Source organism: Tamandua tetradactyla, chromosome 12, assembly GCF_023851605.1.
Source record: "Tamandua tetradactyla isolate mTamTet1 chromosome 12, mTamTet1.pri, whole genome shotgun sequence".
NCBI lineage: Eukaryota > Metazoa > Chordata > Mammalia > Pilosa > Myrmecophagidae > Tamandua > Tamandua tetradactyla.
The window spans coordinates 632,017-659,996 of NC_135338.1; the positions used below are offsets into that span (position 1 = coordinate 632,017).

The 27,980-nt window shown below is 40.7% G+C and overlaps 1 protein-coding gene across 8 annotated transcripts in view; it reads right to left on the reverse strand.

Moving 5' to 3' along the window:
* SYNE2 (spectrin repeat containing nuclear envelope protein 2) overlaps nt 1–27,980 on the reverse strand; it is a 384,031-nt gene that overhangs the window by 305,411 nt on the left and 50,640 nt on the right. For 4 of the 8 annotated variants that reach the window (XM_077122415.1, XM_077122416.1, XM_077122418.1 and 1 more), the window contains 5 exons: nt 26,183–26,312; nt 3,738–3,799; nt 2,594–2,689; nt 2,421–2,498; nt 2,241–2,333 (listed from right to left, as the gene is read on the reverse strand). In XM_077122415.1, coding sequence (XP_076978530.1) covers nt 2,241–2,333; nt 2,421–2,498; nt 2,594–2,689; nt 3,738–3,799; nt 26,183–26,261 — 408 coding nt within the window. In that variant the 5' untranslated portion in view covers nt 26,262–26,312. Of the gene's footprint in view, nt 1–2,240; nt 2,334–2,420; nt 2,499–2,593; nt 2,690–3,737; nt 3,800–26,182; nt 27,699–27,980 lie in introns of those variants that run through there. The other 4 variants (XM_077122419.1, XM_077122420.1, XM_077122414.1 and 1 more) reach the window with 2 other exon arrangements.

Here is a 27,980-nt window from a genome sequence, read left to right on the forward strand (position 1 = left end):
GCATCTATATATATATTTGGGGCGGGGGGCATGGTCCGGGAATCAAACCTGGGTCTCCCACATGGAGGGTGAGCATTCTACCACTGAACCACTAAAACATATTTCTAAACTTCCATAAATCATTACAGATAACAGCACGGCTAAAACAAAACTTAAAAAATCTAACAATGTCAAGTATTAGCAAGAATTGGAGCAAGGAACTCTAAAACTCTGGTGGGAGGGTAAATCGCAAGCACTTGGTAAAACTTTTTGGCAGTATCAACTACAGCTGAGATCACACGCCCTGTGACCCAACAATTGCAATCCAAACATATCCACGATGGATGAGGGCTTGTGCCAGTAAAAGGCATACAAGAATAGTCCTAGCAGCTTTATTCAAAATAGCCAAAAACTGTAAACAAAAGGCCCATCAACAGTAGAATGGTAAATAGCTTGTGGTGTGTTTATACAAATGGTATATTAATACACAACCATGAAAAAGAAAGACTTACTGATACATGCTTCAACAGCATGACTCTCACAGACATAATATTAAGTGAAAGAAGTCAGACACAAAAGAGCACATACTGTATGTAAGAGTATATATTAATAATTTCATTTATATGGAGTTAAAAATGCTTAACTAATAAATTAGAGAGGGTAAAGTGGTAGTTATCTTTAGGGAAGGAGGGTGGTGAGTTGGAGGAGACCCAGGGGAATTCTGAAATCCTGGCAATGTTCTATATTTTAATCTGGGTGGTAGTTGCATGGTTGTGTTCAATTAGTGAAAATCTATCAAGGTTTACAGTTAATATTTGTGCATTTTTGTCTGTGTGTGTGTTATACTTAACAAACAATTTACTTAAAACCATTAAAAACAAAACAAAAAAACCCTTAAGCTTGCAAATGCTATGGTCCACCAATCCCACTTTAGGAATTTGGCCCAGGAAAATAATTAAGACTATGTAAAGGTTTTATTTAAGGGTGTTCTTATCTGAACTACTTACAACCACAAAAAAATCACAGGCATTCTGATTGTCCATCAATGAAATAAAGAACTTTACACCTGAAATTCATGCCCCCATTAAAATATATATAAACTCAGCAAGCTGCTCATTACCACAGGTCGAAAATAATATGGAAAACATGACCCCATTTTGTTTAAGAGATACACATATGAATATACATTAATTTCTGCTGCATATATAGTGAAGACCACACCAAGTTATTTACAATGGTTTTCTATGAGTGGTGACACGGTAGATACCTTTTATTTTTATTACCTGAATTGAAATTTTTAATTATATCTCAAATACCCAGAAAAGTATGGATAAACATCCATGAACTGTCAAATTTTAACATTTTTTAAAAGAACTAAAACACAGATACAATTCAAGCTCCCTGTTCTTCCCTCTCCTATTCCAGCCTTCTTCCCCAGGGAAAAAGACACAATCCTAAATTTTAGTTTTCATCACATCCTCCTGAACATTATTCTACTATTACTACAAATGGATGTATCCAGAAATAATACATAATCTGGTTTTACATGGTTTACATTTTATACAAATAAGTTATTTTCTAAAACAAGAATTTGTTTACCACGTAATTTTTAAAGCTACTTTAAAGTAATTATAGAGGGACAATGCAAATTTTTAGGTAGCTGCAGAAAACCTGCACTAAGTCATAATTCCAAGCCTGAAAGAATATATTTATCAATTGTAAGTTTCATAAAATCAGGACTAAGACTGCCTTCAACTCTGTATTTTTTTTGGTGTCTTAGCACAACAGCTAGCATATAGTAAGTGCTCAAAAATATCAGTGGAATGAAATAAATCTATAAAACCATCTTAGGACAGAACTAGATACTGTACGGTTATTTAGAGTCAGATTAGACAGGGATCCTCAAAAATAGTCAGATTTTTATAAAGCTTAGTAGGGTGGTTTCCAAACACTTACTCCAGAAGTTTCTCCCTTCTCTTTTGCCATAGTAAGCAATAACAAGCAAATTTTTACTATAGAAATTTCTGTGCTGGCTAGTGCTTAGGATATCATGATAATTCAGCATTCAACTTCCAACCAAAATCAGCAACAAAAATGGTCAATGGTCTCCTATATATTTTCTGCCTCTGCAGATTTCCAGTGTCCTATTATGAAAAAAGCTCAGGACAGAGTTTAGCACCAAGTCACACTTATTTCATTACCCTTACTTCACACTGCAGTAAGAAGACCAGAAATAATTTTCACGTCACCAAAGTACTTACATGAAAGTGCAGAATAATTGTCCAAATTAGGCCAAGAATAATGGATGGGTTTCCATCTATAATATCAGTAACATGAATATTTATTAGCTTGATCTGGAAAAGAAAAAATGCAGGTTAGAAGGAGAAAAAATACCATGTATTAGTCTAAACTACGAATTTTCATGTGAAATCCATACTCACTGATTGAGTTTTTAGGAATGTCAGGGCATGTTCTATATTTATTCTACACTGGAATGTATTAGATCCTTTATCTCGAGGCTATGAAATTTAAACAAAATATATTACTCAGAAATACGCAATACATATTTTTTCTTAATCAGCAAATGTTTCTTGACATCATTTAAAAAGCTCACCAACTGCTGTCCGGAAAGAACTTCTAACAGATCCAGAAGTACATGCCCCTTTTTGATGTCTGTAAACAGGTCTGTTATAACGGAAGGAGGGGTGTGCTGCAAATGGTCATAAGAAAAATAATCATTCAAACTTGGGTCCCAAAACACAACACTTTTAAGAACTTACTAAATGTGTTCTGCATAAAAGCTAAGGTACAGTAGAGATTTTCTTCTTAATTAAGAGAATGAGAATACATATAAAGTCCCATATCAAAACATAAGAAAAATCATGGGTCTAATTTATCTCAGGGAAAATTCCCAAGAAAGCATCACACCTTCAAGAGCTTTCACTGAGAGCTCAACCTGTGCTCAAGTGGCCTTAAAGACACTCAGAAACAGCACATAATGAGTAACCCATGTGGAGGGCAGGTTACATTTCTTGAATAAAACCTGCTTATGTATTTACCCACTTTAGAACTACAAGCCGGGTTTTGGGACAGGCACAGAGGAAGCAGTGCGAGCCGCTGGCGAGTACAGCCACTCACTGTGCATCTAGGATGTACCAGGCGTATAACCTGACCTCAGCATGGGAGCTAGGATGGCCAGAACTTAAGGTCAAATTAAATTAAATTAATTTAAATTAAATTAAGCATCCGCCTGGTATCCCAGCTCCAGCACTTACAACCTGTCAAAACCTTACAGAAGTCACTGACTTCTCAGTACCTCCGTTTTCTCATCTGTTAAGCAGGAATAACACTATCGCTCTCCTAGGGATGTTTTGAAGCTTAAATGAGCTCTTAAAGAGCTTTGGACAGTGCCTAACACTTAGTCCACACCTCATATCTATGAGTCATTATTATTATTGTTTTGTTTCGTGAAAGAGATGTAACCACTATAAATATTTTTATAGCACTGAGTCATGTCCAAAAATATTATCCTTCCCTTAACAAAAGCAGACCTTTGTTCTGTTGGGAAAGAAGAACGAAAAACGTCCAAATGAGACCGAGGTGACCTGCAGCACAGTCTTCCGAGAAAGACATTCCACGCTCTTTCTCACGTCACCTGTACCATTTATGAATGGCTTCCTTGGGGCCAAAACTGAGGTGATTGGGGGAGTCACTTAAATATGTTTATAATTTAATCTGTCCTTTTCTTCCCCCCTCACCTTTGCCAACTGTGAGTTGATCCAACAGGTGAAGGTTTTCTTCTGAGTATGCTCCTGCTCAGCTATTAAAAAGAAGACAATGGCAATTAGAAAAGAAGAAACTTCAGAAAACCTCTGAAAATATCAAAACTTTAAAGCTGTGTCACTCTGAGCATGTGAGTGTGTTTCACAAGCTTTCGTACTTTCTCAGGACTCAGTCAATCTTGCTTAAGTTCATCTAAGAAGCATTTTAGAAACAGCACATCGATACGAGAAAAAACTTTAAGCCACAGGTCAACTGACAATAGACAAAGGTTTTAAAAACTTTTTACTTTCAAAAGAATGAAGTCTGCATGGCCTTGACAGTGCTGTACAGAGAATGATGAGGTATGAGAAGAGTACCCAACCCAAAAGGAACTGCAGCCTAAGCCAAAGCATTGCTGCATTTAAAGATAACCCCCAAATTATCTGAAAGACATTTTAAAGGCTCATAAAGCAGATGCACTTTACAAGTCTTGACATTAGTCTGAAAATTTTATCATGAAAAATATATTGCCACTGAATGAACTGCAAATGAGATGCAATTAGAGTCAGAGAGACCTGGGTTCCAATCCTGACTGAGTAGCTGCAACCATGTGCCCAAAATCCTTTCTGGTTTTCTCTTTGACTTCCTGCTATAATTGAAACCTCACTCTATTCTGAGAACACAGTTTCTCCTGCAGCATTCTCAGGTGGTTACCTTATTTTCTCTTACAGCTCTTCTACCATTGGTTCCTTGTACCTCACTACGACTTCCAGACCATTCCCTAACCCCCCACATGAAGTGGGCTAAATGATGGCCCCAAAAAAGATTTGTCCACATTCAGGGACCTCTGTGAATATGGTCTTATTTTGAATAAGGATCTTTGCAGGTATCATTAAGTTAAGGATCTTGATCTTGGCCCTAAGCCCGATGACAAGTGTCCTTGTAAGAGACAGAAGAGACAGACACAGAGGAGAAGGTCCCGTGAAGACAGAGGCAGAGGTTGGAGTCACACGGCCACAAGTCAACAAACACCTGGGGCCACCCTAAGCTAGAAGAGACAAGGAAGGGTTCTCCAGTAAAGCCTTGAAAAGGGCACTGACACCTCAATTTCAAGAATTCCGCTCTCCAGAACTGTGAGGAAATAAATTTCCATTGTTTTAAGCCACCCAGTCTACAGTAATTTGTTACATCAGCCTTAGAAAACAAATACACTAATACATCCCCCTTCACCCATGAAGTCCTCTAGCTTTGAATCTCTGAATCTCTGTATCAGACTTTCCCCAGTCACAGAGATTTACTACCACTGACATTCCCCATTGTTCCTCAAAGATGGTGGCTTCTCGCCCATCGCTACTCTCTTCAATGTAACTCCTATTTCTTGGCAATTGAAATACACAAATGAACCTTCCTCAGTCTGCAAAGTAGGGACTCTCTGCCTTTTTGCTGGTAAAGAGGAAAAAATGCTATTGCTTTGTATTACAGAGTGAGTGTCTACCAACTGCTCATTCATTACATAGCACTAAACTCTGGCAATATATGACTATGGAGATGAAGACTTCTATATAAAGATTTCCTGTTGATATGGATTCTCATATTGAAATATAGTTACCTACAATATTTACAAGAGATTTATGAGGTTAAATTAAGAGATGATGTAAGAAAGTAGACTTTTGTGGTTGTTCTACATAATGCTTCATAATTCATACGGGGACCTAGAAAATGTGTAAATATTATCCAAAAGGTTTTCTGCCCTACACTTTAAAAATACAGAATAGTCATATTTGAAGTAGCCCCAGCTCTAGTTCTACAGGGCTTGGTTTTTTACTATTTTTATGGAAGAAACATCTACTTCTGGAAAAGGTAAATGCTTGGATATATTTTTGTTTTTTTTGTTTTTTTTTTACATGGGCAGGCACCGGGAATCGAACCCGGGATATATTTTTGCAGCCTGGGTTCTCCTTTACTCCATTTCTTCCTTTAGTTTAAGTAGCCACCTATATATGTCTTCCCTGCTGTGTTAGAAAAATGGGGGCTGGATATCCCAAGAATCAGAGGATATATAAAAAATAATGCAAATAGACAGCGGGCATAAATATCTACCAAATGTTAAATTTTGGTCCAAACTGAACATTTGGAAATAAATTTATGGTAAGTATTTAATTAGAGCAATTTCTTAAATCTGAACTAAATTGCTTTTAGAGTCCTTTTTCTTTGTAAGCATTGTAAATGCTAATAAATCCTGTTTATTATTTATAAATAATTGTTGTATTGAAAAAAACATGTACTGAAAAAAAAAAGTAAAATGAAAACAAACATACAAACCAAAACAAATGTACCTTCCAACACCCCAGCCTCTCGGTTTCTTGAATTCCTCTTCTCCAATACACTTATCCTGCCTCAGTCATTCCCGGGCCTCAATCCCTCACCGTTATGGTCAAACCCCAAACTTTGTCATTACTCATAAGTACAACTTCCTAAACAGCTTCATGCGCCCTCATCTCTGAACATCAGAGATGTCTTTTCAATTCACTCCTAGTTTCCCACCTCTTTCAGGTCCACTGGGGGCACCAGGACACTGATTCAGCCAGTGTTTCACTGTCCCTCCTCGGTTTGAGAGCCTATCTCTCATACTCGCCCATTTTAGATTCCATGATCGATGATTATAAACACCCCCTGCCCTCTCTCATTCTGCTGTATGCGCTGACACACACGGCTTCTCTCTGCCCACTTGGTGCCCACGTGCCTGGGCACAGGACAGAGGTGGCTGGTCCCTCTTTACAGTCATTACTGTAACCCCCAAATGGGCCCTCGATGCTGCCTGGCAGTCACACGACCTGCCCTCTCCTAACCGCCCAATTTTAAACGTTTGCCTCACAGTTGAACCTTGTTTCCCAGTAGTACCAAAGCAATCATCCTGCCCCCTCACCTAACAACCTGCCCAAATCCTCGGCCTGCGAACCTGAGTTAGCTTGCTCGAGCCTAAACCCGATCACTTCACTCAGCCACTTGGATCCCATGGCCTTCACCTACTCAAGGGTGTTTTGTTTCTTTCCTTCCTAAATCATCCTCTTTCCCCCTTCTTCTGCAGCATTCCCATCACTGTTAGATGCAGGCTGTCAATACTCCCACCTGAAGTACAAACCTCTCTTGACCCCAGTTCCTCCCAACAGCTATGCTTCATCTGTCTGTTTCCTTTTGCAGCAAAACTCCTCAGGAGGAGCTGCTGGTGGCCACTGTCTCAGATCCCTTCCCTGTTTCTCTTCATCGAGCCCATGCCAGTCAGGCCTTCACGACTGCCCCGAAACTGCTCTCTCCTCAGGTTCCCCAAGCCAGGTCAGCATGACCCCCTCTCACTAAGGCCAACGGCCGGTTCTCAGCCTTCGTCTGACTAGACCAGCCGGCCGCACCTGAACCAGACTCGCACGTCCTCCCCACACAAGGGTGCTTCCTACGTCACTGGTCGGCCTCGCTCTTCCCAGTGCCTCAGGGACCCTTACTAGGTCCTCCTCCAGATACATGCAGGAAATGACCACTTCCCGCCACCTCCACCAGGGCTCCTGCGTACACTCCCGGCAGCTCTTCCCCCTTCATCAGCCGCCCCCTAAACACGCTCCTCCACATGGCAGCCAAGCCATGACGTTCAGCTGTTAAGTCAGACCACGAAACTCCTTTGCTCAAGGCCTTGCAAGGGCTTCACGTGGCACTTTTTACAAAGCCCTGTGCCATCTGGTTCCCTAGTGTATCCCCCTTGCTCATTCACTCCACCACCCTGGTCTCTCTCTTTCTCTCAAAAGCTCCAGGCACGTAGGGCTTTTTTTCATTTTTTATTTTTTTGCACAGGCAGGCACCGGGAATGCGGGAATTGAACCCAAGTCTCCGGCACAGCAGGCAAGAGCTCTGCCGCTGCAGCAGCGCACCGCGGCTCACCGTAGGGCTTTCGCACTGGCTGCCCTTTCTTCCAGGAATGCTTGGCCGCAGATATTCGCAAGGCTAAGGAACTGTCTCATCTCCTTCAAACACTGGCTCCAGTGACACGTTATTAATCAGTCCACCTCAACCATTCTATTGAAAAGCGCAGCATGCCCAACTCTGGGCCCCCTCGTCCTGCTCTATTTTTTTTTCCTATAGCACTTATCACCATATAACATCCTACATAATTTATTGTGTTTGTTATTTAATGTCCCATTGTCCTCCCAACAGAGTGTAAACTCCACGCAGGCAAAGATGGTTCATCTGTGAAGTATACCAAGTGCCCAGAGGAGGCCAAATCTACCTTTATGACTTTAGATTCCTTTTGTAAAAAAATTGTCTATTTATCTTCTAGTACATTTTTTCCTTTGATTCTTCTATCTAATTACTCTCTATCTAATAGTCAGAATGGACTGAAATTGTTGGTAGTTGGCCTGTAATGTACGCAAGAATGTGACATCTAATTTGAGTAACTGAAAACTTTTTAATTTGACAAGAGTTCTGGTTGAGAAACAGAAGAGAGGCAAGCTGAGTAAATAGAACTTTAGTGTATTTATAATTGCCTAGAAAATATGTCTAGTTAGAGATGCACTTAGCCTTCTTGAATTTTTTCCTTATCTTTTTAATCCATTTCATTTTTTTATATTGCCAGTTTATAGTATAATGACTTACACATTTTAGGGTGCTCAATGAGTGTTCATTGAATTGAATTGAATTTTAACAAGCCACCGAATAGTTTAAGTTTTTGAAAGTTATTCCTTCTTTATATAAATAGCATTTAACGAAGAACTACAACCACAATTTTGTCTTATAATTCAAGGGTTACTAAATCTCCTGGAATCTTTGAGATATGTTTTCACTCTATCCCCAGCCCCTTAGTACAGTAGGTGATTAGACAATAATTAAAACTTGCATCGTTACTTTAAAAAAAAAAATGCACTGAGGGTCAATTCTACTCCTCAATAGAAAACTAGAGAACAAGATTTTACGATTCCAGGATCAAGCTCCATGTGTATAACGTTTCATTAATGAAGGTCACGTACAAATGTGAGGAGGGTCCTATCGATTATTATAACAATTATAACAAAATTTTTTTTTAGTTAAAAAAAAAAAAAAAGATGACTTTCTTCCTTAACCTTAGGAGCCAGACAAATTTTTTCCTTCTAGGTGATAAAAATAAAAATGTGAAGAAAAAAAAAATCAAGAATACTATCAGATCCAAGCAACAGAACCCACACCGCAGAACTCCAGGTGGGAGAAGGAAGGAGGGTACTGTTAAGTAACCTTGGAGGAGATGAAATGCTACCATAAAATGTAGTGCAGAAAAAGAGTATTCTGTGCCTAAAGAGTTTTAGTAATCCATGTCCATGTGGAAACTTCAGTTATTTTGAACTATTTCCAAATAAGATGAAATTTGATTTCCATGTAAAGCTAGACAAAAGGGGTCTTGGCAATGAGCAAACTGGGACCATTTACTTTCCTAGGCTGGGAAAAATGGCAGCAAAATCGGGGCTCTAACTTGATTGTATAAACCTGAGCACCCAATCTAACATGGGGTTCAACTGAAAAATATACCTCCTGACAATTTTCTCATAAATTCACATTTAAAATAATTTTTAAAATCCTTTAATGAAGACTTCAAGGTGTCCTTGCCCTGATTTGATTACACTCTAAAAGCAACCAGGGAGAAACAACAGGAGCAGTCTGAAGTCCCCAGAGCAGATAGTCAGCGGGGACTCCAGTTTCAGGTCGCAAAGGAAGCAGTGAAATGAAATCTTCAAAAAAGCATTTGGAAAGGAAGTTTCATGGCTTGTAGCTCATTGTCAGAAACTCATCTTGGAAGTGAGAGCCCTTCAAATGCAACACAGACTCTTTGCTCAAGGCCAAACAAAGGGGTCCCACATGCAATTAAACACCTTGGTAGCACCTCAATTAATATGCCGTTCCATTTATCTGTTGATACATTCTTCTCACATTGTCATACTGCCTTATCCCTGAATAGCAGTATTAATACAACAGGAATAAAAGCCAAATAGTTCACGCTTTGGGAGAAGAAGAAACCTTTTGTGCTTTTCAAAGGCTGACCCACTAGGAAAAAAAATAATTGAGAGCCAAATGCTTAAAGCAACTTAATGTGAGTGGGTGAGTTCTTTTTTTTAATTGTTGCATTTTATTTTTTAATTCCCAGGGTAACTATTTAGTAAAACAATAAAATGCTTCTCAGGTGACATCTAGAACCCTTTAATTAGCAGATATTAGGGATGGAAAAAGGCAAAGAAATAAAGAGAATAATGAAACCTATTTTATTGGTGAATATCTAGAAAATACCACAAATGGAAAATGAGAAATTCTCTATCCTGATATTTAAGAAAAATAAGAATATATATAATATAGGAAAATGTGGTCAGTGAATTTTATTCAGACTCACATTGGTATCTTTGATTATCATTCTCGAATAATATTTAAGCGAATTTGAGAAATTAGGCACAGAGTAAAAGATTTTCTATAGGTGTCATTACCATAAAAATACCTTTAATCCCTAAAGTTGGTCTTATTCAATCTGCCTTTTGTGCGCTGGCAACTCAAATCCTTAGCTGCATTTAAATAGAAACCAACTGAGTTCATCTCAATTAAAGGGTGTGAATTCCACATTCATTATAAAGCTCATTATAAAACTACCAGGGCTATAGGGTGTCAGCAAGGCCCAGTGTCACAAAAGTTCACTAAAACGCTGACTCCACGAGTCCTCCCGGGAAGTAAGGGTTCAAAAGTAGTTGCCCCAGCCATGAAAATCGCTAACTTCCATTTTCATGGAAACTCAGCAATGCATGAAAACACAGTATCTGGAAGAATGCTCTCCACTGCACGGGCCACTGGGGAAACTTCACAACCTCTTTCTGCCGAGGCCCTTCTTTCTTCCCTTTCCATTATTGGAATATTGGTACCAGGTTTACCGTATTGGCTCCAGACTCATGACTTTTATCTTTCACTATCCTCATTAAAATCTTTCAATCATTCCCTAATTCCTTACTGAACAAATTATAAATTCTTAGTCCATCATTCTAGGCCATTCACAATTTGGCTCCAATGTACTATTTCCTAATTTATCTCCTACAGCTTCTCTGCTCATATCCTGTATTGCTAGGCAAGATAAAATATCTACTGTTCCCCAGTTAAGTCACACTCTTCTCTGCATAGCCAGGTACCCTCCTCCCGTTCCCCACCACCTGGCACAATGCCTTCTATCTGGGGGACATTCATTCCACACGTGTGAAAATAAAACACAGCCTGCTCAGACGTTACCTTTCCAAGGGCCAAAGAGAAATAATCTCTTCTAGCTCTGGCCTCCAATAATATTTTGTTGAATTTTTTATTCTCCTTTTCCTTCTTTTGTTTACCATTATTCTTACTGTTAAAAAGTAACATACAGGAGGGCAACGGTGGCTCAGTGGCAGAACTCTCACCTGCCATGCCAGAGACCTGGGTTCGATTCCAGGAGCCTGTCCATGCCGAAAAAAAAAAGGAACATACATACTCTTAAAAAACTTTTCAAACAATACATAGGGATTCAGAAATGGAAAGTAGCTTAACTCTTCCCAAACCCCGTATTTTCCTTTCCCAGAAATGATAATATTGATTATAGCTTCTTGAGCATCCTTCTAGATGGCGTGAAGCAGTTCAGTAGTCATGAGCCCGCCTCACGGGAAAAGGGGACCACCCCAAGGCTGCCCCCAGGAGGCTGGAACCACCTTTAGTGGATGGTTAAATGGTCAAATTAAGCAAAGTGCAGTCAGAAGACACTATTAGAGCAAAAAACCAAAGCCCCAAGAAAGGCCCCTAGTGACGTGGGTGCAATACTGCCATCAACTAGCCCCATAAAACCCTAAACTAAACTGTAATGGGGCCAGTCTGGGTCTTCACCAACTGAGCCTGTCCTTCCTTAGGCCACATTTCCTCCTCTCTTTACTCGCTGCTTTTAATAAATCACTTTACTCTCTCAACTTTGAGTTCCAATTGTTTGTCTCGGCGGGTCAAGACCAGGACTCCTGGCCAGATAAGGCGGGGGAGGGGGGTGGGGGAGGGGTGGGGGGAGGGGTGGGGGAGGGGTGGGGGAGGGGTGGGGGGAGGGGGCCAGCCCTAGAACAGTACCTTGCGAGTAGAAGACACTCAGTCAAGACTTGTTGAATGAATGAATGTATATGCATATGTACATTAAATGACATACATGATAGAGGGGCATTTTTAAGTTGATAATTCAGAATGCAAAGATTTAGGTATGCCATTTAAAGTTTAAAAAGCATCTGCCATATTATGACAAATTTAAAAAGATCATAACCCTTCCAAATTACTAGAAAGGATGAAAAATGAATTTAGTTGATAAAAAAATGAAGTAGATACTCATATGCTGATGTGAAAATACATCCAAGATATATTCAAGAAGCAATCTGTAAAACAGTATGCTTAATGTGAGTCCATCTGCTCTTTTATTAAAGGATCGCTGCTTGTACCACCCAACAGTTGGTGCATCTTATGGCAAGTCCCACTTGTTGCCCAGGTATTGTCGTTTTCCACCTACAGGTAGTTCCTCTCCTAATCAATGAAAGGGCATTAAAGTTAAATCTTCAGGCATTTTATTTTTGCTTCCCCTCTGCACTGTGCCATAGAATAGGTATTCAATAAGTATTTGCTCACTGCAAGATTTAGTAAATATTAAAAGCTTTGAGAATCAAACCGAAGTCATCTTATAGTGAAGACGAATTTACTGCCAAGAGCTACTAGGTCTAATCTTATCCTACTCCTTGTTTTAATACTCTGGGTATTAATGCCTTGAACAAGGCATTTTATTAGTAGCAATGAGACCCTGTTGCCATTCTCTAAAACAATTCTGCCAACTCATTAGGTCTGTTAGACGGGACAGACCTAATAAGGATTATTAAATTCTGACAATGATGCAGAACATTTTAGCCATGTGTTCCAACAGCCATCCCAAAGATTCTTAATCAAAATGTTATCAAATAGAAGAGGTACTAAAAATATAATGCCATCTCTTCCATTCTTTCTCATGGAGATGCTATAATCAGAAGAAACAAATAAAGGGGAAAAAAACACAGGCATACACAATCAAAACAAGAAAAGCCCAGACTGTCTGAAGGACAAACAGGAAAGAGCCCATTACTTACCTACAAAAAGAAGACTATTAACAAACAGAGAAGTGGCAGGGGTGGGGGGCAACCAACCATAAACAAACAGGCAAGTAAGAAAGGAAAAGATAAAGTGCTGAGACTGAGATCTTGATTACCAAACCAGAAGCAGCCATCTCCCAACCTCAAAATCCTTTAACTACACCTATTTTTCCCCTAGAGAATTTGTCATCACTATGGAAAAACCGCTCTATAAAAGCTCTATAAAACTCCACATTCTTTCTAGGACTAAACTCACAATCTACCTCTTAATTCTCCCCAAACATGTCCTCTCATGTTCCCTGTTTTACGGATTTGGCACTGCTACCCTGACGCCCATCCTTTATCACTTCCAAATACAATCTGCCACCAAATTCTGCCGACATCACCTGCTCACAGCTCTCCCTTTTCACTACCTTCTCTACAACACTCAGCTCTCCAGTTTCCACCAGTCCCATCGACCAAGGCCTCTGGCCTGGATGGCTTCCAAAGAGTCAACCACATCTATTCCAGCTCAGCCAGTAAATCTCATCATGTCACTCTTTTGCTCCTTTGATGGTGTCTCTGCTCTTAGGAACAAGCTGGGCTGACCCCAGAGCACCTTCCCAGGCTCCCTGGCCCTAGCTATTCTGACTGTCAATAAGCTGTGTTCCCTCCTGCCACAGGCCCTTACACCACTCATCCAGGTCCATTCATCCACGTCCACTCACCCAGGTCCACTCACCCAGGTCCACTCACCCACGTCCACTCACCCAGGTCCACTCATCCACGTCCACTCATCCACGTCCACTCACCCACGTCCACTCACCCACGTCCACTCATCCAGGTCCACTCATCCAGGTCCACTCATCCACGTCCACTCATCCAGGTCCACTCACCCACGTCCACTCACCCAGGTCCACTCATCCACGTCCACTCACCCAGGTCCACTCACCCAGGTCCACTCACCCACGTCCACTCACCCAGGTCCACTCATCTATGTCCACTCACCCACGTCCACTCACCCACGTCCACTCATCCAGGTCCACGCATCCAGGTCCACTCACCCAGGTCCACTCACCCAGGTCCACTCATCCACGTCCACTCATCTACGTCCACTCACCCACGTCCACTCACCCAGGTCCACTCATCCAGGTCCACTCATCTACGTCCACTCATCTACGTCCACTCATCCACGTCCACTCACCCAGGTCCACTCACCCAGGTCCACTCATCTATGTCCACTCACCCACATCCACTCACCTACGTCCACTCACCCACGTCCACTCACCCAGGTCCACTCATCTATGTCCACTCACCCATGTCCACTCACCCACGTCCACTCACCCAGGTCCACTCATCCACGTCCACTCACCCAGGTCCACTCATCCACGTCCACTCATCCAGGTCCACTCATCCAGGTCCACTCATCCACGTCCACTCATCCAGGTCCACTCACCCAGGTCCACTCATCTATGTCCACTCACCCACATCCACTCACCTACGTCCACTCACCCACGTCCACTCATCCAGGTCCACTCATCCAGGTCCACTCACCCAGGTCCACTCATCCACGTCCACTCATCCAGGTCCACTCACCCAGGTCCACTCATCTATGTCCACTCACCCACGTCCACTCACCCACGTCCACTCACCCAGGTCCACTCATCCACGTCCACTCACCCTGGTCCACTCACCCATGTCCACTCACCCAGGTCCACTCACCCAGGTCCACTCACCCACGTCCACTCATCCACGTCCACTCACCCACGTCCACTCACCCAGGTCCACTCATCCACGTCCACTCATCCACGTCCACTCACCCAGGTCCACTCATCCACGTCCACTCATCCACGTCCACTCACCCACGTCCACTCACCCTGGTCCACTCATCCATGTCCACTCACCCAGGTCCACTCATCCACGTCCACTCATCTATGTCCACTCACCCAGGTCCACTCATCCACGTCCACTCATCTACGTCCACTCATCCACGTCCACTCACCCAGGTCCACTCATCCACGTCCACTCACCCACGTCCACTCATCCACGTCCACTCATCTATGTCCACTCATCTATGTCCACTCACCCACGTCCACTCATCTACGTCCACTCATCCAGGTCCACTCATCCACGCCCACTTCCCTTCACTTAGTTAACGTTTAGTCGTCAGCAGGTTTCAACTGTCACTTCCTCAGGGAAGGCTAAATCAACTTAAGTCTTCTCTTTGCTTTTATACAACCATGGGTTTCATTTCATTTTCCTATTTAGCGCTTACCTTAATTCATAATTATCGGCAAAGTTAAGAAAACTAACTCTAGAGCTAGACTGCTGGTCTTCGGGCTGTGTCTGCCCTTAACTAGCTGTATGTCCTCTCTTCTGTACAATGGGGAGAAATGTACCTATTCCACAGAGTTGTTAGCAGGATTATGTATCAGTATTGATATAAATTGGGATCATCTGTTTTTGAAAATAAAATTTTACTGAGATACAGACACATTGGTTTGTTTTATATACAGTCTGTGGCCACTTTCATGCTACAATGGAAGAAACGGGTAGTTACAACAGAGATCATATGACCCCCAAACACTGAAATATTTACTATTTTGCATTTTGCAGAAAAATGTTTGCCAATTCCTGGTGTGCACCGTGCTTCAACTACATAAGAGAATATTAGCTACAACATGGATGAACTTAGAAGACATTATGGTAACTGTAAGACGCTAGTCAGAAAAGGCCACATATTACATGATTCTATTCATATGAATGGTCTAGGACAGGAAAATCTATAGAGACGGAAAGCAGAGTAGGGATTGCCTAGGGCTGGGGTCAGGGGTGTGGGGTGATAGCGAAAGGGTATAGTACTTCTTAATAGGGTAACGAAAATGGTCTAACGTTAAATACGATGATGGTTGGATAACTCTGAATGTACTGAAAACCTCTGAATTGTACACTTCCAATGAGTGAATTGCAATGGTACATGTAATATATCTCAATAAGGCTGTTTCCCCTAAAATATCAGCTACACCCTGTGAGATCACTGGATTACTGTCTCCCTCATTCACCTACAGGCTCCATAAACACACGGACCACTCTGATACTGCCCCTTGTTTTGCCCGCAGCCCCTGGCACAGTGGTTTTCATGCTGTGTGAATCCAACAGATATTTGCTGAATGGACGGTTGAATGGATGGGGGAAGAGGGAGCGGGGCTTCGTTACTATTTTTCCCAGGTCAGTATAGATTTAAGTTCTTAGTTTGGTGATAAAATACACGACATCCAATAATGTGTGTCTTTGGGCCTTAGTATGTAGAATCCAGCAACTTCGTGTTGCCACAGGAGTGAACCACACCCATGCAAACACCTGAGATTTTTTACACTGAGGCTTTTCTTTTCAACCTCACTGGAGCATAGCTCCAGGCTCTATGAGTAAACATGTGTAAATGAGCTCAGGATACAGAGGAAACACCCAGAATCTGGGGTGCTATTTGCGTCTCCCCTTTCTCACACTGTTCTGACTCACCTGAATTGCTCAATATATATCTGTAGGATGAATAAATGAAAAAAGTGACATTTCTGTTGATGCATTATCTGTTTCCTCTTACTACCTTTCATCTACCACGTAAAATTGTGGCCTGTTTTTTTTTTTTTTTTTTTAATCAAGACCTATGAGCTTGAACACCTTCTGCTGGGGCAGACATCCAATTCTTAGTAGCTCTGACTTCCGAGTGCCAAACCTGCACGGAAGAGATCTGTGGTGTGATCATAAATCTAGGGTGCTCACATTCAAATCACTCAGGGTCACTGTTTAAAGTGCAGGTTTCTGGGTCCCAATCTGCAGAGAGTCTGATTTACATACCACACTGTGAAAAACACTTCTCTAAAGTAACTGGACTAATTTACATGTGTGACTTAATTCCTGAGATAACAGAAGGGAACTGGAAGAGGCCCAGCCAAAACAGTGATGAAATAAGGGTAAGGAACAATTACAATCTTACACTGAAGACTTCCAATGAACTGGCGCTCCAGATCTCACATCTGACAGGGGAGAAATCCGAATCCAGAGGTGTCATACCAATATCCATGTACCTTTCATTATAATTAAAAATCAGCTGAAATGTCAAATTCATGGTCTCTTCCTGCTACCACCCTAACTCTCTCCTCTTCAAACCCCAACATCCTCAGAGTTGTCTGCACTTAATAACCTCACTCCTTGACTTACCACTAACTTCTCAATCCACTTATAAACTGGTTTCTGCCTCCAAAGAATTAATTCTTAGCTAGGCCACTGTTGGGGATTGAATCATGACCCCACAAAAGATACGTTTGGGTCTCACCCCTAGTCCTATGGGCATAAACCCATTTGTAAACAGGACCTTTGAAGATGTTATTAAGCTGTGCCAAAACTGAATGAGGGTGGGTCTCAATCCAATATGTATGAAATCCTTATAATAAAAGGAAAATGGACACAAAGAGAAACTGGTGAGCAGCCAGACGTTGGAAATCATCAGCACCCAGAAGAGAAGCCACCACGTCACCATGTTTCAGAAGAGCCAAGAAAGCCCAAAGATTCAAGGCCAGCCGGAAGATAACCCCAGAAGGAAGCAAGCCTTGTAGCTTCTGAAATTGAGCCAATGAAGTCCTGGTGTCAAGCCAACCTATCAGATGGTATTTGTTTTAGCAGCTGGGGAACTAAAACAGCCACTCATAATACTCCTACTGCTGAATTCAGTGGATATTTCTCAATGCTGTATACCTCGGAAACTTCTGACACTACTGAAAAGCTCTCCTTCTTGAAATATTCTCTTTCGTATTCCATGATACCACATTCCATTGACATTTTTCCTACGTCCCTGGACATCCCTTCTCAGGCGCTGATGTGGGTTTGTCTTGCTTCTCCTATCCCTGTAGCGTTTTGCCTAAGCCTTCCTTCTCTCTTTCTAGATATTTTCTTCTACTCCAGTAGAATAAAGTGCAATTTACATACTGATGATTTCCAAATCTTTATTTTCAGCCCAGGAATCTGCCTCTCCTGAGTTTCATGTCTATATACTCCATTGTCTTCTGGACATCTCAAGTTGGTTATTGCATAGATACCTCAAACTTAGTCACCCTCTCTAATCAATCCTCTCGTCCACTGAAGCTGTGCTCTTGCATTTATCTTTCTTTTTTTTCAGGGAATGGTTCCACCCTCCATTCCTTTGCCCAGTGTTTTTATCTGCCAAAGCTGCCAGAATCAACATACCAGAGATGGATTGGCTTTTACCAAAAGGGGATCTATTTAGTTAAAAACGTACAGTTCTTCAGAGGAAAGGCAGCTAACTTTCAACTGAGGTTCTTTCTTACACAGGAAGGCACAGGGCAATCTCTGCTGGCCTTCTCTCCAGGCCTCTGGGTTCCAACAACTTTCCCCAGGGTGATTCTTTTCTGCATCTCCAAAGGCCTGGGCTGAGCTGTGAGTGCTGAGATGAGGTATGCTGAGCTGCTTGGGCTGTGCTACGTTGAGCTCTCTCATTTAAGCACCAGCCAATTAAATCAAACATCATTCATTGCAGCAGGCATGCCTCCTAGCCAACTGCAGATGTAATCAGCAACAGATGAGGTTCACACGCCATTGGCTCATGTCCACAGCAACAGAACCAGGCACCTTCACCTGGCCATGCTGATGTTCGAACCTAACTATCACACCCAGAAACAAACCTGAGTTATCTCTGATACTTCTCTTGCCCTCACCACCCCAATACACAGGCGATCAAAAAGCCCCAATACCTATCAGATATCTCCTGACTTCCCAATTCTCTCCATTTTCACCATCCTCTAGACCAGAGTAACATGACCTCTCACCCAGGCCACCATAACAGACTGACACTGGTCTTTCTGTGTCTAAGTCACTCCTCTAAGGTCCACATCTCACCCTCCAGCCTGGGTGATTTTCTAAAACCATTTCTGATGATGTCACTCCCCTATTCAAAATCCTTCCATTGCTTCTTCTTGGTCTTAAGAAAAAGTCCAAATCCTTATATGTTTACATGACCTTTACAGCCTCACGTCTTCACAATCTCCTTCAAACTCAAATCCTCAGCCTCCCTGAACATCCATTTCCTTGGATGGGCCCTGTTCAGCCTCATCCTCTGGTCTTTCCACATGCGGTTACCACTGCCTGGACCATTCTTCCCATCTTCACTCTGCTCGTTTGCTACTATCTTTAGGTCTAAACTTAGAAATCACTCCCCCTGCAAACCCTGGGAACTCTTTCTGGATCCCCAGGTCTGGGATAGGAACTCCTACGCCATAGTCCTATATTGTCATGTCTTTCCCCTCTTGCGGAGTGTATCGCAATATACTGTAATGATGTACATACCTGTCTGTACCCCTGGAATCAGAAGGCAAGTTTCAGGAAAGTATGTTCCAAGTACTATCCAAGCTGCTCAGCACAGTGCCTTGTAAAGACCAGGAGTTCAACAACACTTGTTGAATAATTAATGAACAAATAAATGAATGGAGTTTTAATAATAAAATAACCTGTGTGTACTTAATAAAAATCATAATAAGTAGTGAAGTAGTATTCCTTGTCTTCAATAATCTCACATTTCCCTTTAGCAAGTGCCTGGTATCTCTGTTCCCCTTCACAGCAAAACTTCTTGAAAGTATTGATTAAGTCAGTCTCTACTTCCTCACCTCCCATTCTCTCTTCAACCCACTCCAATCAGGCGTCCATCTCCACCACTCCAGTGTGACTAACCTTGTCAGAGTCACCACCCAACTCTGTGAGCCCAGCTCAGTGGCTGCTTCTTATACTTACTCACTTGGTCACTCTGCAGCCTTCCACATTGCTACCCATACCCCCTCCTTGAAGCACTCTCACCCACGAGTTCCCATGTCATCATCCTTCTCTCTCCCTGGCTGCTCCTTTTGTGTCCTTTGATTGTTCTTCCTTTTCTGCTTGACCTCTAAACACGGGAACACCCAAAAGGTCTGCTCTAGCCACACACTTCATGATGACCTCATGTAGTCCCACAGCTTTAGATGTAAACATAGCCGCTGGATGCCGATGGTTCCCAAATCTACAGCACTCCCTAGAATCCTGGATTCTTACAGCCAACCATCTACTTGACATCCCCATTTGGATATCAAATAAACATCGCATACCTACCTGGGAAAAATAAACTTTTGATCTCCCCAACCGAATTCTTTTACTGGTCTTCTCTATCTCGATAAATTACATCACTAACATCTCAACCGCTCAAGGCTAAATTCAGAAATTATCCTTGATTTCCCTCTTTCCCTCACATTACACATCTCCACAAATGTCCTTTAAAAAAAAATCCATGGCTCTTTTTTCAAAAAACTTATTATAGTAACATATAAACAACCTAGACTTTTCCATTTTAATCACTTTCAAGTGTACAATTCAGTGGTATTAATTATATTTACAATATTATGCCACCATCGCTGACATCTATTGTCCAAACTTTTTTATCTCTTCAAACAGAAATTCTGTACCCATTAAGCAATAGCACCCTATTTCCCTCACCTAAAAATCCATGACTTTCCATCCCATTGCTACCCTCCTGGCCCAAACTACATATTATATCTCACTGGGAATACAGCGAAAGCATCCTAACTGGCTTTCTTGCTTCCCGGATAATCTACTCACCACACAGTAGCCAGGGTGATCTTCTGGAAAATCTGGTCATGTTTACTTCCCTGATGAAAACCTCCCAGTGGTTTCCCATTCATACACCTTACCTTACAGGTGGTGAAGCCTGCCTGACCCAGCTTTGCCTTGTCCTCTAATACCAGCTCATGCCACCCTTTGCCCTCACAATCCAGCCACACCAGACTTCCTTTGCTCCATGAATTCAACAAGCTTGCTTCGCCCTGGGAGTTTTTCTTTTATCTGTTGCCCAGACTGGGATGCCCTTCCCCTGTTCTTTGCATGACAGCTCTTTTATATTATTAATTTGCTACTTAAATGTCTCCTTGGTCAGGCCTTCTCTGACCACTGATCTCAAGTCACAAGGCACTACCACATAAACCCATCTTAATCCTCTGCATAGTTATTACCATGTGCCAATATTTTCTCGCTAATTCTTTGTCCCTCCACCCTACATTGAATGTAAGCACCAGGCCTCACAAAGCTTGTTGGGGCTGTTCACCTCTGTATTCTCTTAACCTAGTGTTTGAGACAAAGTGGGACCTCAGGAAACACACGGTGCATGAAGGACTCAGAGAACAGATTTACCTGTACTCATAAAAATCACAACTATGTGAAGTGGTAAGAAATTACCTGTACTTTTGAAATGTTTTGTTTTGAAAAACATCAAACCCCCCTAGAAGGTTGTGTTGATAAAACATTCAGACAAAGGCAGGCAGAGAGGCACGGCAGAACTAGTTCTGTTAATAATCCTCCTAGCGAAGACAAGGTCAACAATTCTAATGTTTTAAAAAGATCTTAAATATTTCTCAAACTTGAGAAGATTGTTTATTTTCTGTATTTGAGCCAGGAGCCCTTCGATGCAGTTGGTTATCTCTCGTGCAGTGAAGACTGAAAAAATTAATGCACGATGAGCAAGCACTGCCCCACTCCAAACGGAAGAAGGGTTCCAGCCCGTGGTAGAAAGCAACGTGTGTGTCCACACTTTCTGCCCTTTTCTTCCTATACCATATTGCCACAGAGTCCCCTGCTTCCCAGGAAAGAGCATTCATCCAAAACCTGATATCTCTCCTCTAAAGATACACACTTTTAGAACTTCAGGCATTCCATTTCTCTGATAAATCATTCATATCCTTTTGTCTATCACTTTTTAATGACTTCCAAAACCCCAGATGGTAGTAAACTTCTGCTTTCATGTATACTGGTAAAAACACACGAGCTTACCTTTTACCAAATGTGTTTAGAAACACATTCCAGGAAACTCCAATCACCAATGTGGAAATCAGAGGAGGGAGGAATCTCTTCAAGTGGCATATTAAGACCTCTAATTTTTAGAGTATAAAATCACACACTAAACCCACCAAATGATTATAAATTAACATACTATATTGACTTTTACTTTCCCACTTTCTAGGGGAAATTATTGAGATTTATTTTTCCTTTGTATACTGCTTCAACTCTGAATAATTGCCTTCCCTCCCAACACACACACATACACAAAAGCTCAGAAAATCTTGTATCTCTCATGGGGCTAATTAAAAAGGATTTTGATTTCTATAAGGAATGAATGAGATCTCTGTTAACCCACTTTAGCAGGACTCTAAATGATCCTGGATTTATCTTGCCCTAGTTTTCAAAATGTAACTGACCCAGAATAAAGTAATCTTATCCCCAAACTCCTGGCAAAGACAGAATCATTGTTCCCAGAAGCTAAAACCAAATATACAATCCATGAAAAAAAAAAAATGTTTCCTGAAAAACTGTATAGAGTACAAACACCTCAAGAGCTCTTAATTTATTTTTCTTTTAATTGGAATATTTTTAAGATTTTAAAGCTTCACATTATCAAGGCAAACAACTATACAAGAAAGCACAGTAAAAGACAGTATCAGGTACCACATATGATATCAGGAGGTTTCTGGAAGCTTTTGTGTTATTACAGCACAGCACTGATTTCCAGTGAAGGACTATAATCTGATTATTTTCCCAAGGAACAATAATCACCTCACCAGTCAAAAACACCCCAGAGATGATTTGTTTTTATTCACAATAACTGAGCAATCTGAACTGTTAGCAAAAATACCACTGCCCAAGACATGTCCTTTCCTTACTCCTCATTCATTTCCATCAAAAATCTACATGGGGCACTTTGCTGCAAAAAGGATAGGAATTCCACCAAAAAGCCTTTTATTAACCTCCTTCCTCTTTCTCAGATTTCACCTGGTTTCATTCACTCACAGTAATAAGGGAGCACAAGTTTTCTCTCAGGAATATGATACCAGAGCACAAATGAGCCTCAAAACATAACATATACGCCTCACTGCCTCATGTCTAAAGAAATCCACGCTTCTACCCTGACTGATTTTCATGAACACTGAATAACTCTTCTAATTCAAGGCGCTTTAGAGTCCTTTTGCTTTTTATAATGAGAGGATCATTCATGTATTCATTATACAAGAAACTATCCTGGCAGGAAAGGATACATGAATATTTTATGTAGTGCCCCTAAGAAAATCTTCGAGGAACCCAGAAGGCTTACTGAAGCAAGTGACGTGCGATGACAAGGGGAAATTCAAGGGTAAAGAGCAATCACAAATCGTTCAAGGAGAGGGCTCTAAACATCAGGGAAAATTCTTCCCAAAATGCTTGATGTTTACAGGGAGAAACAGGTAACTTGCCAAGCAATAAGACGGTATAGAGAAAACTTCTGTACTTTTCACCTCCTAAAAACTGGAACATGAAAAGGCATTCCAGAAGTTTTTAGCCCTATTTTGGCTGAATTTGTATGTTGTATATTGAAATTAGTAACATAATCCCATAAAGTTAAAGACTTCAGCTCATTTCATGAGAATGATTAGATCTATATCCTAACATTTTCTCAACTTATTTCAGTCCTTTTTAATATGACATCAATAGGCAAAGACACAGCTGGACTACATGCTTCTTAAAGATGCTTAATCTATTCATCTCCGGACACTTCAAACCCAGCCCCTGAATGGGGTAGGCACTTAGTATTTACTGAACTGACTAAAATTAAATATTACACAGTAATCTAACCCACTGAACATGTTTAGTTGCTGATATTATTAAGAGTAATACATAAGTTGCAAGCCTCCTATCAGATGGATATTCAAAAAACAATGAATATATTTAAATGGATTTAGTAATCCAACTACAGAGATATTTCACTCCTGAGCTCTACTAACTAATAGTCAGAAGGCATAAAGGCATTTTTAATCTTTAAAATATGTCATCCAGACAATAAGAGCACTAAATAAAACCTATGATATTGTCTGAAATGACACAGTAACTGGGCTAAACATTTTTTTTATGCAAACAATCATTCACTAGCATGATGGCAAAACTGCATGAAAGTAAACTCCTCGTGTGGTGTTAAGGGTAATAAAATACACTCTCCCTCCTTTGTCTAATTCATAATAATACACTGTGTCTGAATGTTGTGTTTCTAAAGCAGTGGCCCACACCATTTTTGAAAACAAAATCATTTGTTTCTGTCACATACATTGATTGTGTCCTGTTAGGACCAGTAAATTATTACATTTACCTGTTAAAAAGAAATTATTTAAATCTGAAACATATATAGGAAGGGTCCACAATGTCTGAAATTGCCTAGAACTGTCATTTACATTTTTTCAAATGGCCTATTCAGCCCATTTCCACTCATTACTCATTTGACCTTCAAATGGGTCAATCTGTGTCGTGCTTTTAAATTGTCCATAGATTTGGAAGTCCTCAGGAAAGGGTTTCTTTGTAAATAGTACCTTTTATCTACAATAATTTATTTTAGGCACATTAATATAAGGATATTTAATAGCATCCTTTGGTGCTATTCAAATACTTAGTGAAAACACAATAAACATAAAAGAAAGTTAATAATTTGGACAGTAAATACGCTACTGCTATTAAACCAAGAAAATCAGCTTCAAAACCTTGGAGCCTCACTACCTGATTATCTGCAGGCAGTAGCTGCAAGATTTTTTTTTTTTTTTTTTTACACGGGCAGGCACCGGGAAATGAACCCAGGTCCTCTGGCATGGCAGGCAAGCGTCCTTGCCTGCTGAGCCACCATGGACTGCCCAGCTGCAAGCTGCAAGATTTTGTTGAGTCCTCCACCTTCATGGTTTTCATATCTGTCCCGTACTTTTACTCTCACAGCCATAACCCTCATTTATGCAAACTTTGTTGCCCAACACCAAGATATTTTAAATGTTCCCTAACCATTTTCTCCAACTCTACTTTCTTGATGCCTTCAAATGTTCCTACACCTCAGAGCTTAATTTCCCAAGGTACAACGCTGACCTCCACCATCTAACCATCATTCTTAGGATTGATTCGTAAGTAACTATTCACTGCCTAAAAACAAAAAAAAACCAAACTCCTTGCGTTTGAAATCAGTTCCCTCGAGGACCTCAGTCTCCGAAACCCTTCTGAGGGGGGTGCTATTTCTATTTTGGTCTCATATTACATCGAATAGCAAAGAAAGTCCCTCTAGCTTTCAAATACTATGATACTTTTTCAACTTTATCCCTTACTACTTTCATAATCATAGCTATCTGATACTTAAAAACCATTGTTCCTTGTACATATTTCACCCTTTCCCAATTGAAGAGCATGGCAGAGATGCTATTTCAAAGTATGCAGTTACTCTTTTCTTCGGATAAAAGGGGAGGAAAGATTTATTAAGTACTTATTATTTTGTCAGTTATGAAATCCAAATGGAAAGATTAAAGGAATTATATAATGGACACCTCACTAAAGCAAGTAATTTTTAAGATAGCCATTTATTTATCACTTTGATATTTCAATTCTATTTAAAATGTGGACATCCATAGTAATACAAAATGCACTTAACTCAAAAAATTTTCAATTTTTACACTAATCCACTCAAATTTATGAGTGCCATGCCTTTCTCCTAACCACCCATTTCAATGCTGTTCTCCTCATTCAACTAAGAAACATAAACATAAATACCTACACAAAGCAACCTCAAAATCCTTTCATAAGTAAACTTTCATAAAGATCATTCAAAAGACGAACAAAAAAAAAGACAAAGTGCAGTCACCTGTTTTATCTTGTTCTATGAATTTCATCAAAGCAACTATCTGATTTCTTAAGCCCGATTCCCTTCAGGTGTTAGGAACATGGAATATCTGTTCTCATAACATATCGGTGAAGATGAATCACATTTTAATTCAGACATTTTAATCTTTCCCAGAGTGTACTGTGCTGAGCCAGGGTGTGGCCACAACTGTTTGCTCTTAGACAAGTTCTAGCTAAAACAAAGCAGGCATTATAAATGAACAAGGCAATCCTACTGCCTGTATCTGCCTCTAAAAAAGGCTCCGAGATGGAAAAAAAAAAAAAGGAACAAAACTTTCTTATGAGCAGTGATCCTCAGGCTCTCATATAACATTTCCTTTCTCATATTACTGCAGGGATCATAAAGCACTTGTTAATTTTGTGAAACACGAGTGTGCTTGCATAGTGTACCAAGTCAAATACTTCTAAAGCTATTGCCAACAGCCTTCAATTCAGCAGCATTCAATGTGGAAAATACTGCGTATCACTTTTTGTGAACAGATATGGGCAGGCTCTTCACAGTCCCTCTGGGTGTTATCCCACCCGATCTAAGTTACCTTGCAGTGAAATATGGAGCTCATCAATGTCCAAGGAAACCTGTTCATCTTCAGCGGGAACCACAGCACTCGATGCCATTCTTAGACTCAGTGGAGATTATATCATGTCCATCTCAGTTAAAGAAGCAAACTAAAAGGAAAGGGGAGAAATGCTCATTAGTAAGTCTGCAGCTCTGCTTTTCCAGTGACTGTGTATTCCCAGAAAACACGAGCAACCAAAAGTGCCATCTGAGAGAAGCATGACTTTCCAGTGTTTCCTACGTTCGAATGACCACGCCTTCTTTTTGAATCATAAACAAGATTCTGTCCCGTGACCTATTCATGCCCTTTGGAGTTGCTGGCAGAACTCCAGCAGAACTAGCATGCTGGATTCTATACTACTAGTGAAAGGGAAAACCAAGCAATTAGATTCAATGATTTGTCCAGGGGAAGTAAAATTGACACACAGATATGTCTCAGTGGTTTGTGCGCATGTGTTAGCCTTCAGCCTGCAAGGCTTTCCTTTACAACTTTTAATTTAACTTTGTTCCTCTTCTGTTCTTTAAATGTTGCCATATACGGGAAACAGAAGGAGCTGGGCTTGCACAGCTTGCAAAATGAAACTAAAATAAAAAGCTAAACTAATATATTAAAAAGACTTCTTTGATATTCTGTTATACTGAATTATTTTCCCAAGGATTTATTTTCCCTAACCCCACTTTTATCTCTGAAAGAATACTTCCAGTAAGAGCAATTCTTTTTCTGTAACTCTTTAAACATACTGCTTCAGGTATTTTGAATACTAATTTATTATTAGTATTTTGGGGACTGGGAATAAAACAGTGACTTCCATACAATCGAGGACAGTGTTATCAAAATAAACTTAGCCACACATATGAAAATATAATAAGGATTGAAGAATAGATAAATGTGATGAAGCAAGTAAAGCAAAATATTAATGACAGAATCTAGGCACTGGGTATACGTACGTTCCCTACAAAGTTCTTTAATTTTGCTGTATAAAATGTTACAGCAGGGCGGTGCTATGGTGGCTCCGTGGCAGAATTCTCACCTGCCATGCCGGAGACCCAGACTTGATTCCTGGAGCCTGACCATGCAGAAAAAGAAAAGGTTATGGGAAAAACTACAAAATAAATAAGCCTAATGGGGGCCAACAGCTAGATACACTGAATCATACAAAATATTCAGCAAATCACTTTAAAATATGCAGAGAATAAGATTCATTTTTAAAACTTAAAGCTAGAGAAGATTCAAAAATTATTTAATCCCGTTTTCCCCACTCTGTTTAATATCAAAAAACCCTTTTATGATCTTCCCCTCAGGGACCACTGATGTGGAAGATTTTACCTTCCATATAAACTTTATTAATAATTTCGTTTTATCTGGCTGGAGATCCTGAACTAGTCTAAGGTAATGGCGTTACTCCATTGCCTTGATACTGAAACAATTCTTACCAAAGGAAAACTGTTCCTTAGACCAGGTTTTCTTGGTTCCAAGTTTCACGGTTCCTTAGACCGTGCAGCCTGATGACCAAAGAAAGCACAACTGTCTCGAGCTCTCGGACATCTTAAGGCCCTTCTTACACACCCCAGGGCTCCTGAGCCCAAAGTGAAGGCAAAGCATTCCTCATTTTGAGAGGTGAAAAACTGAATTTCAGAACACATTCCCTAAGAACACACACTATTCCACACCAGAGCTAGGATAAAAGGACAACGATAGTAGCATAAGCGTATGTAGTACTTTATATATGCATTATTATTATATATATGTAAGTGTGTGTATATATATATATACACAC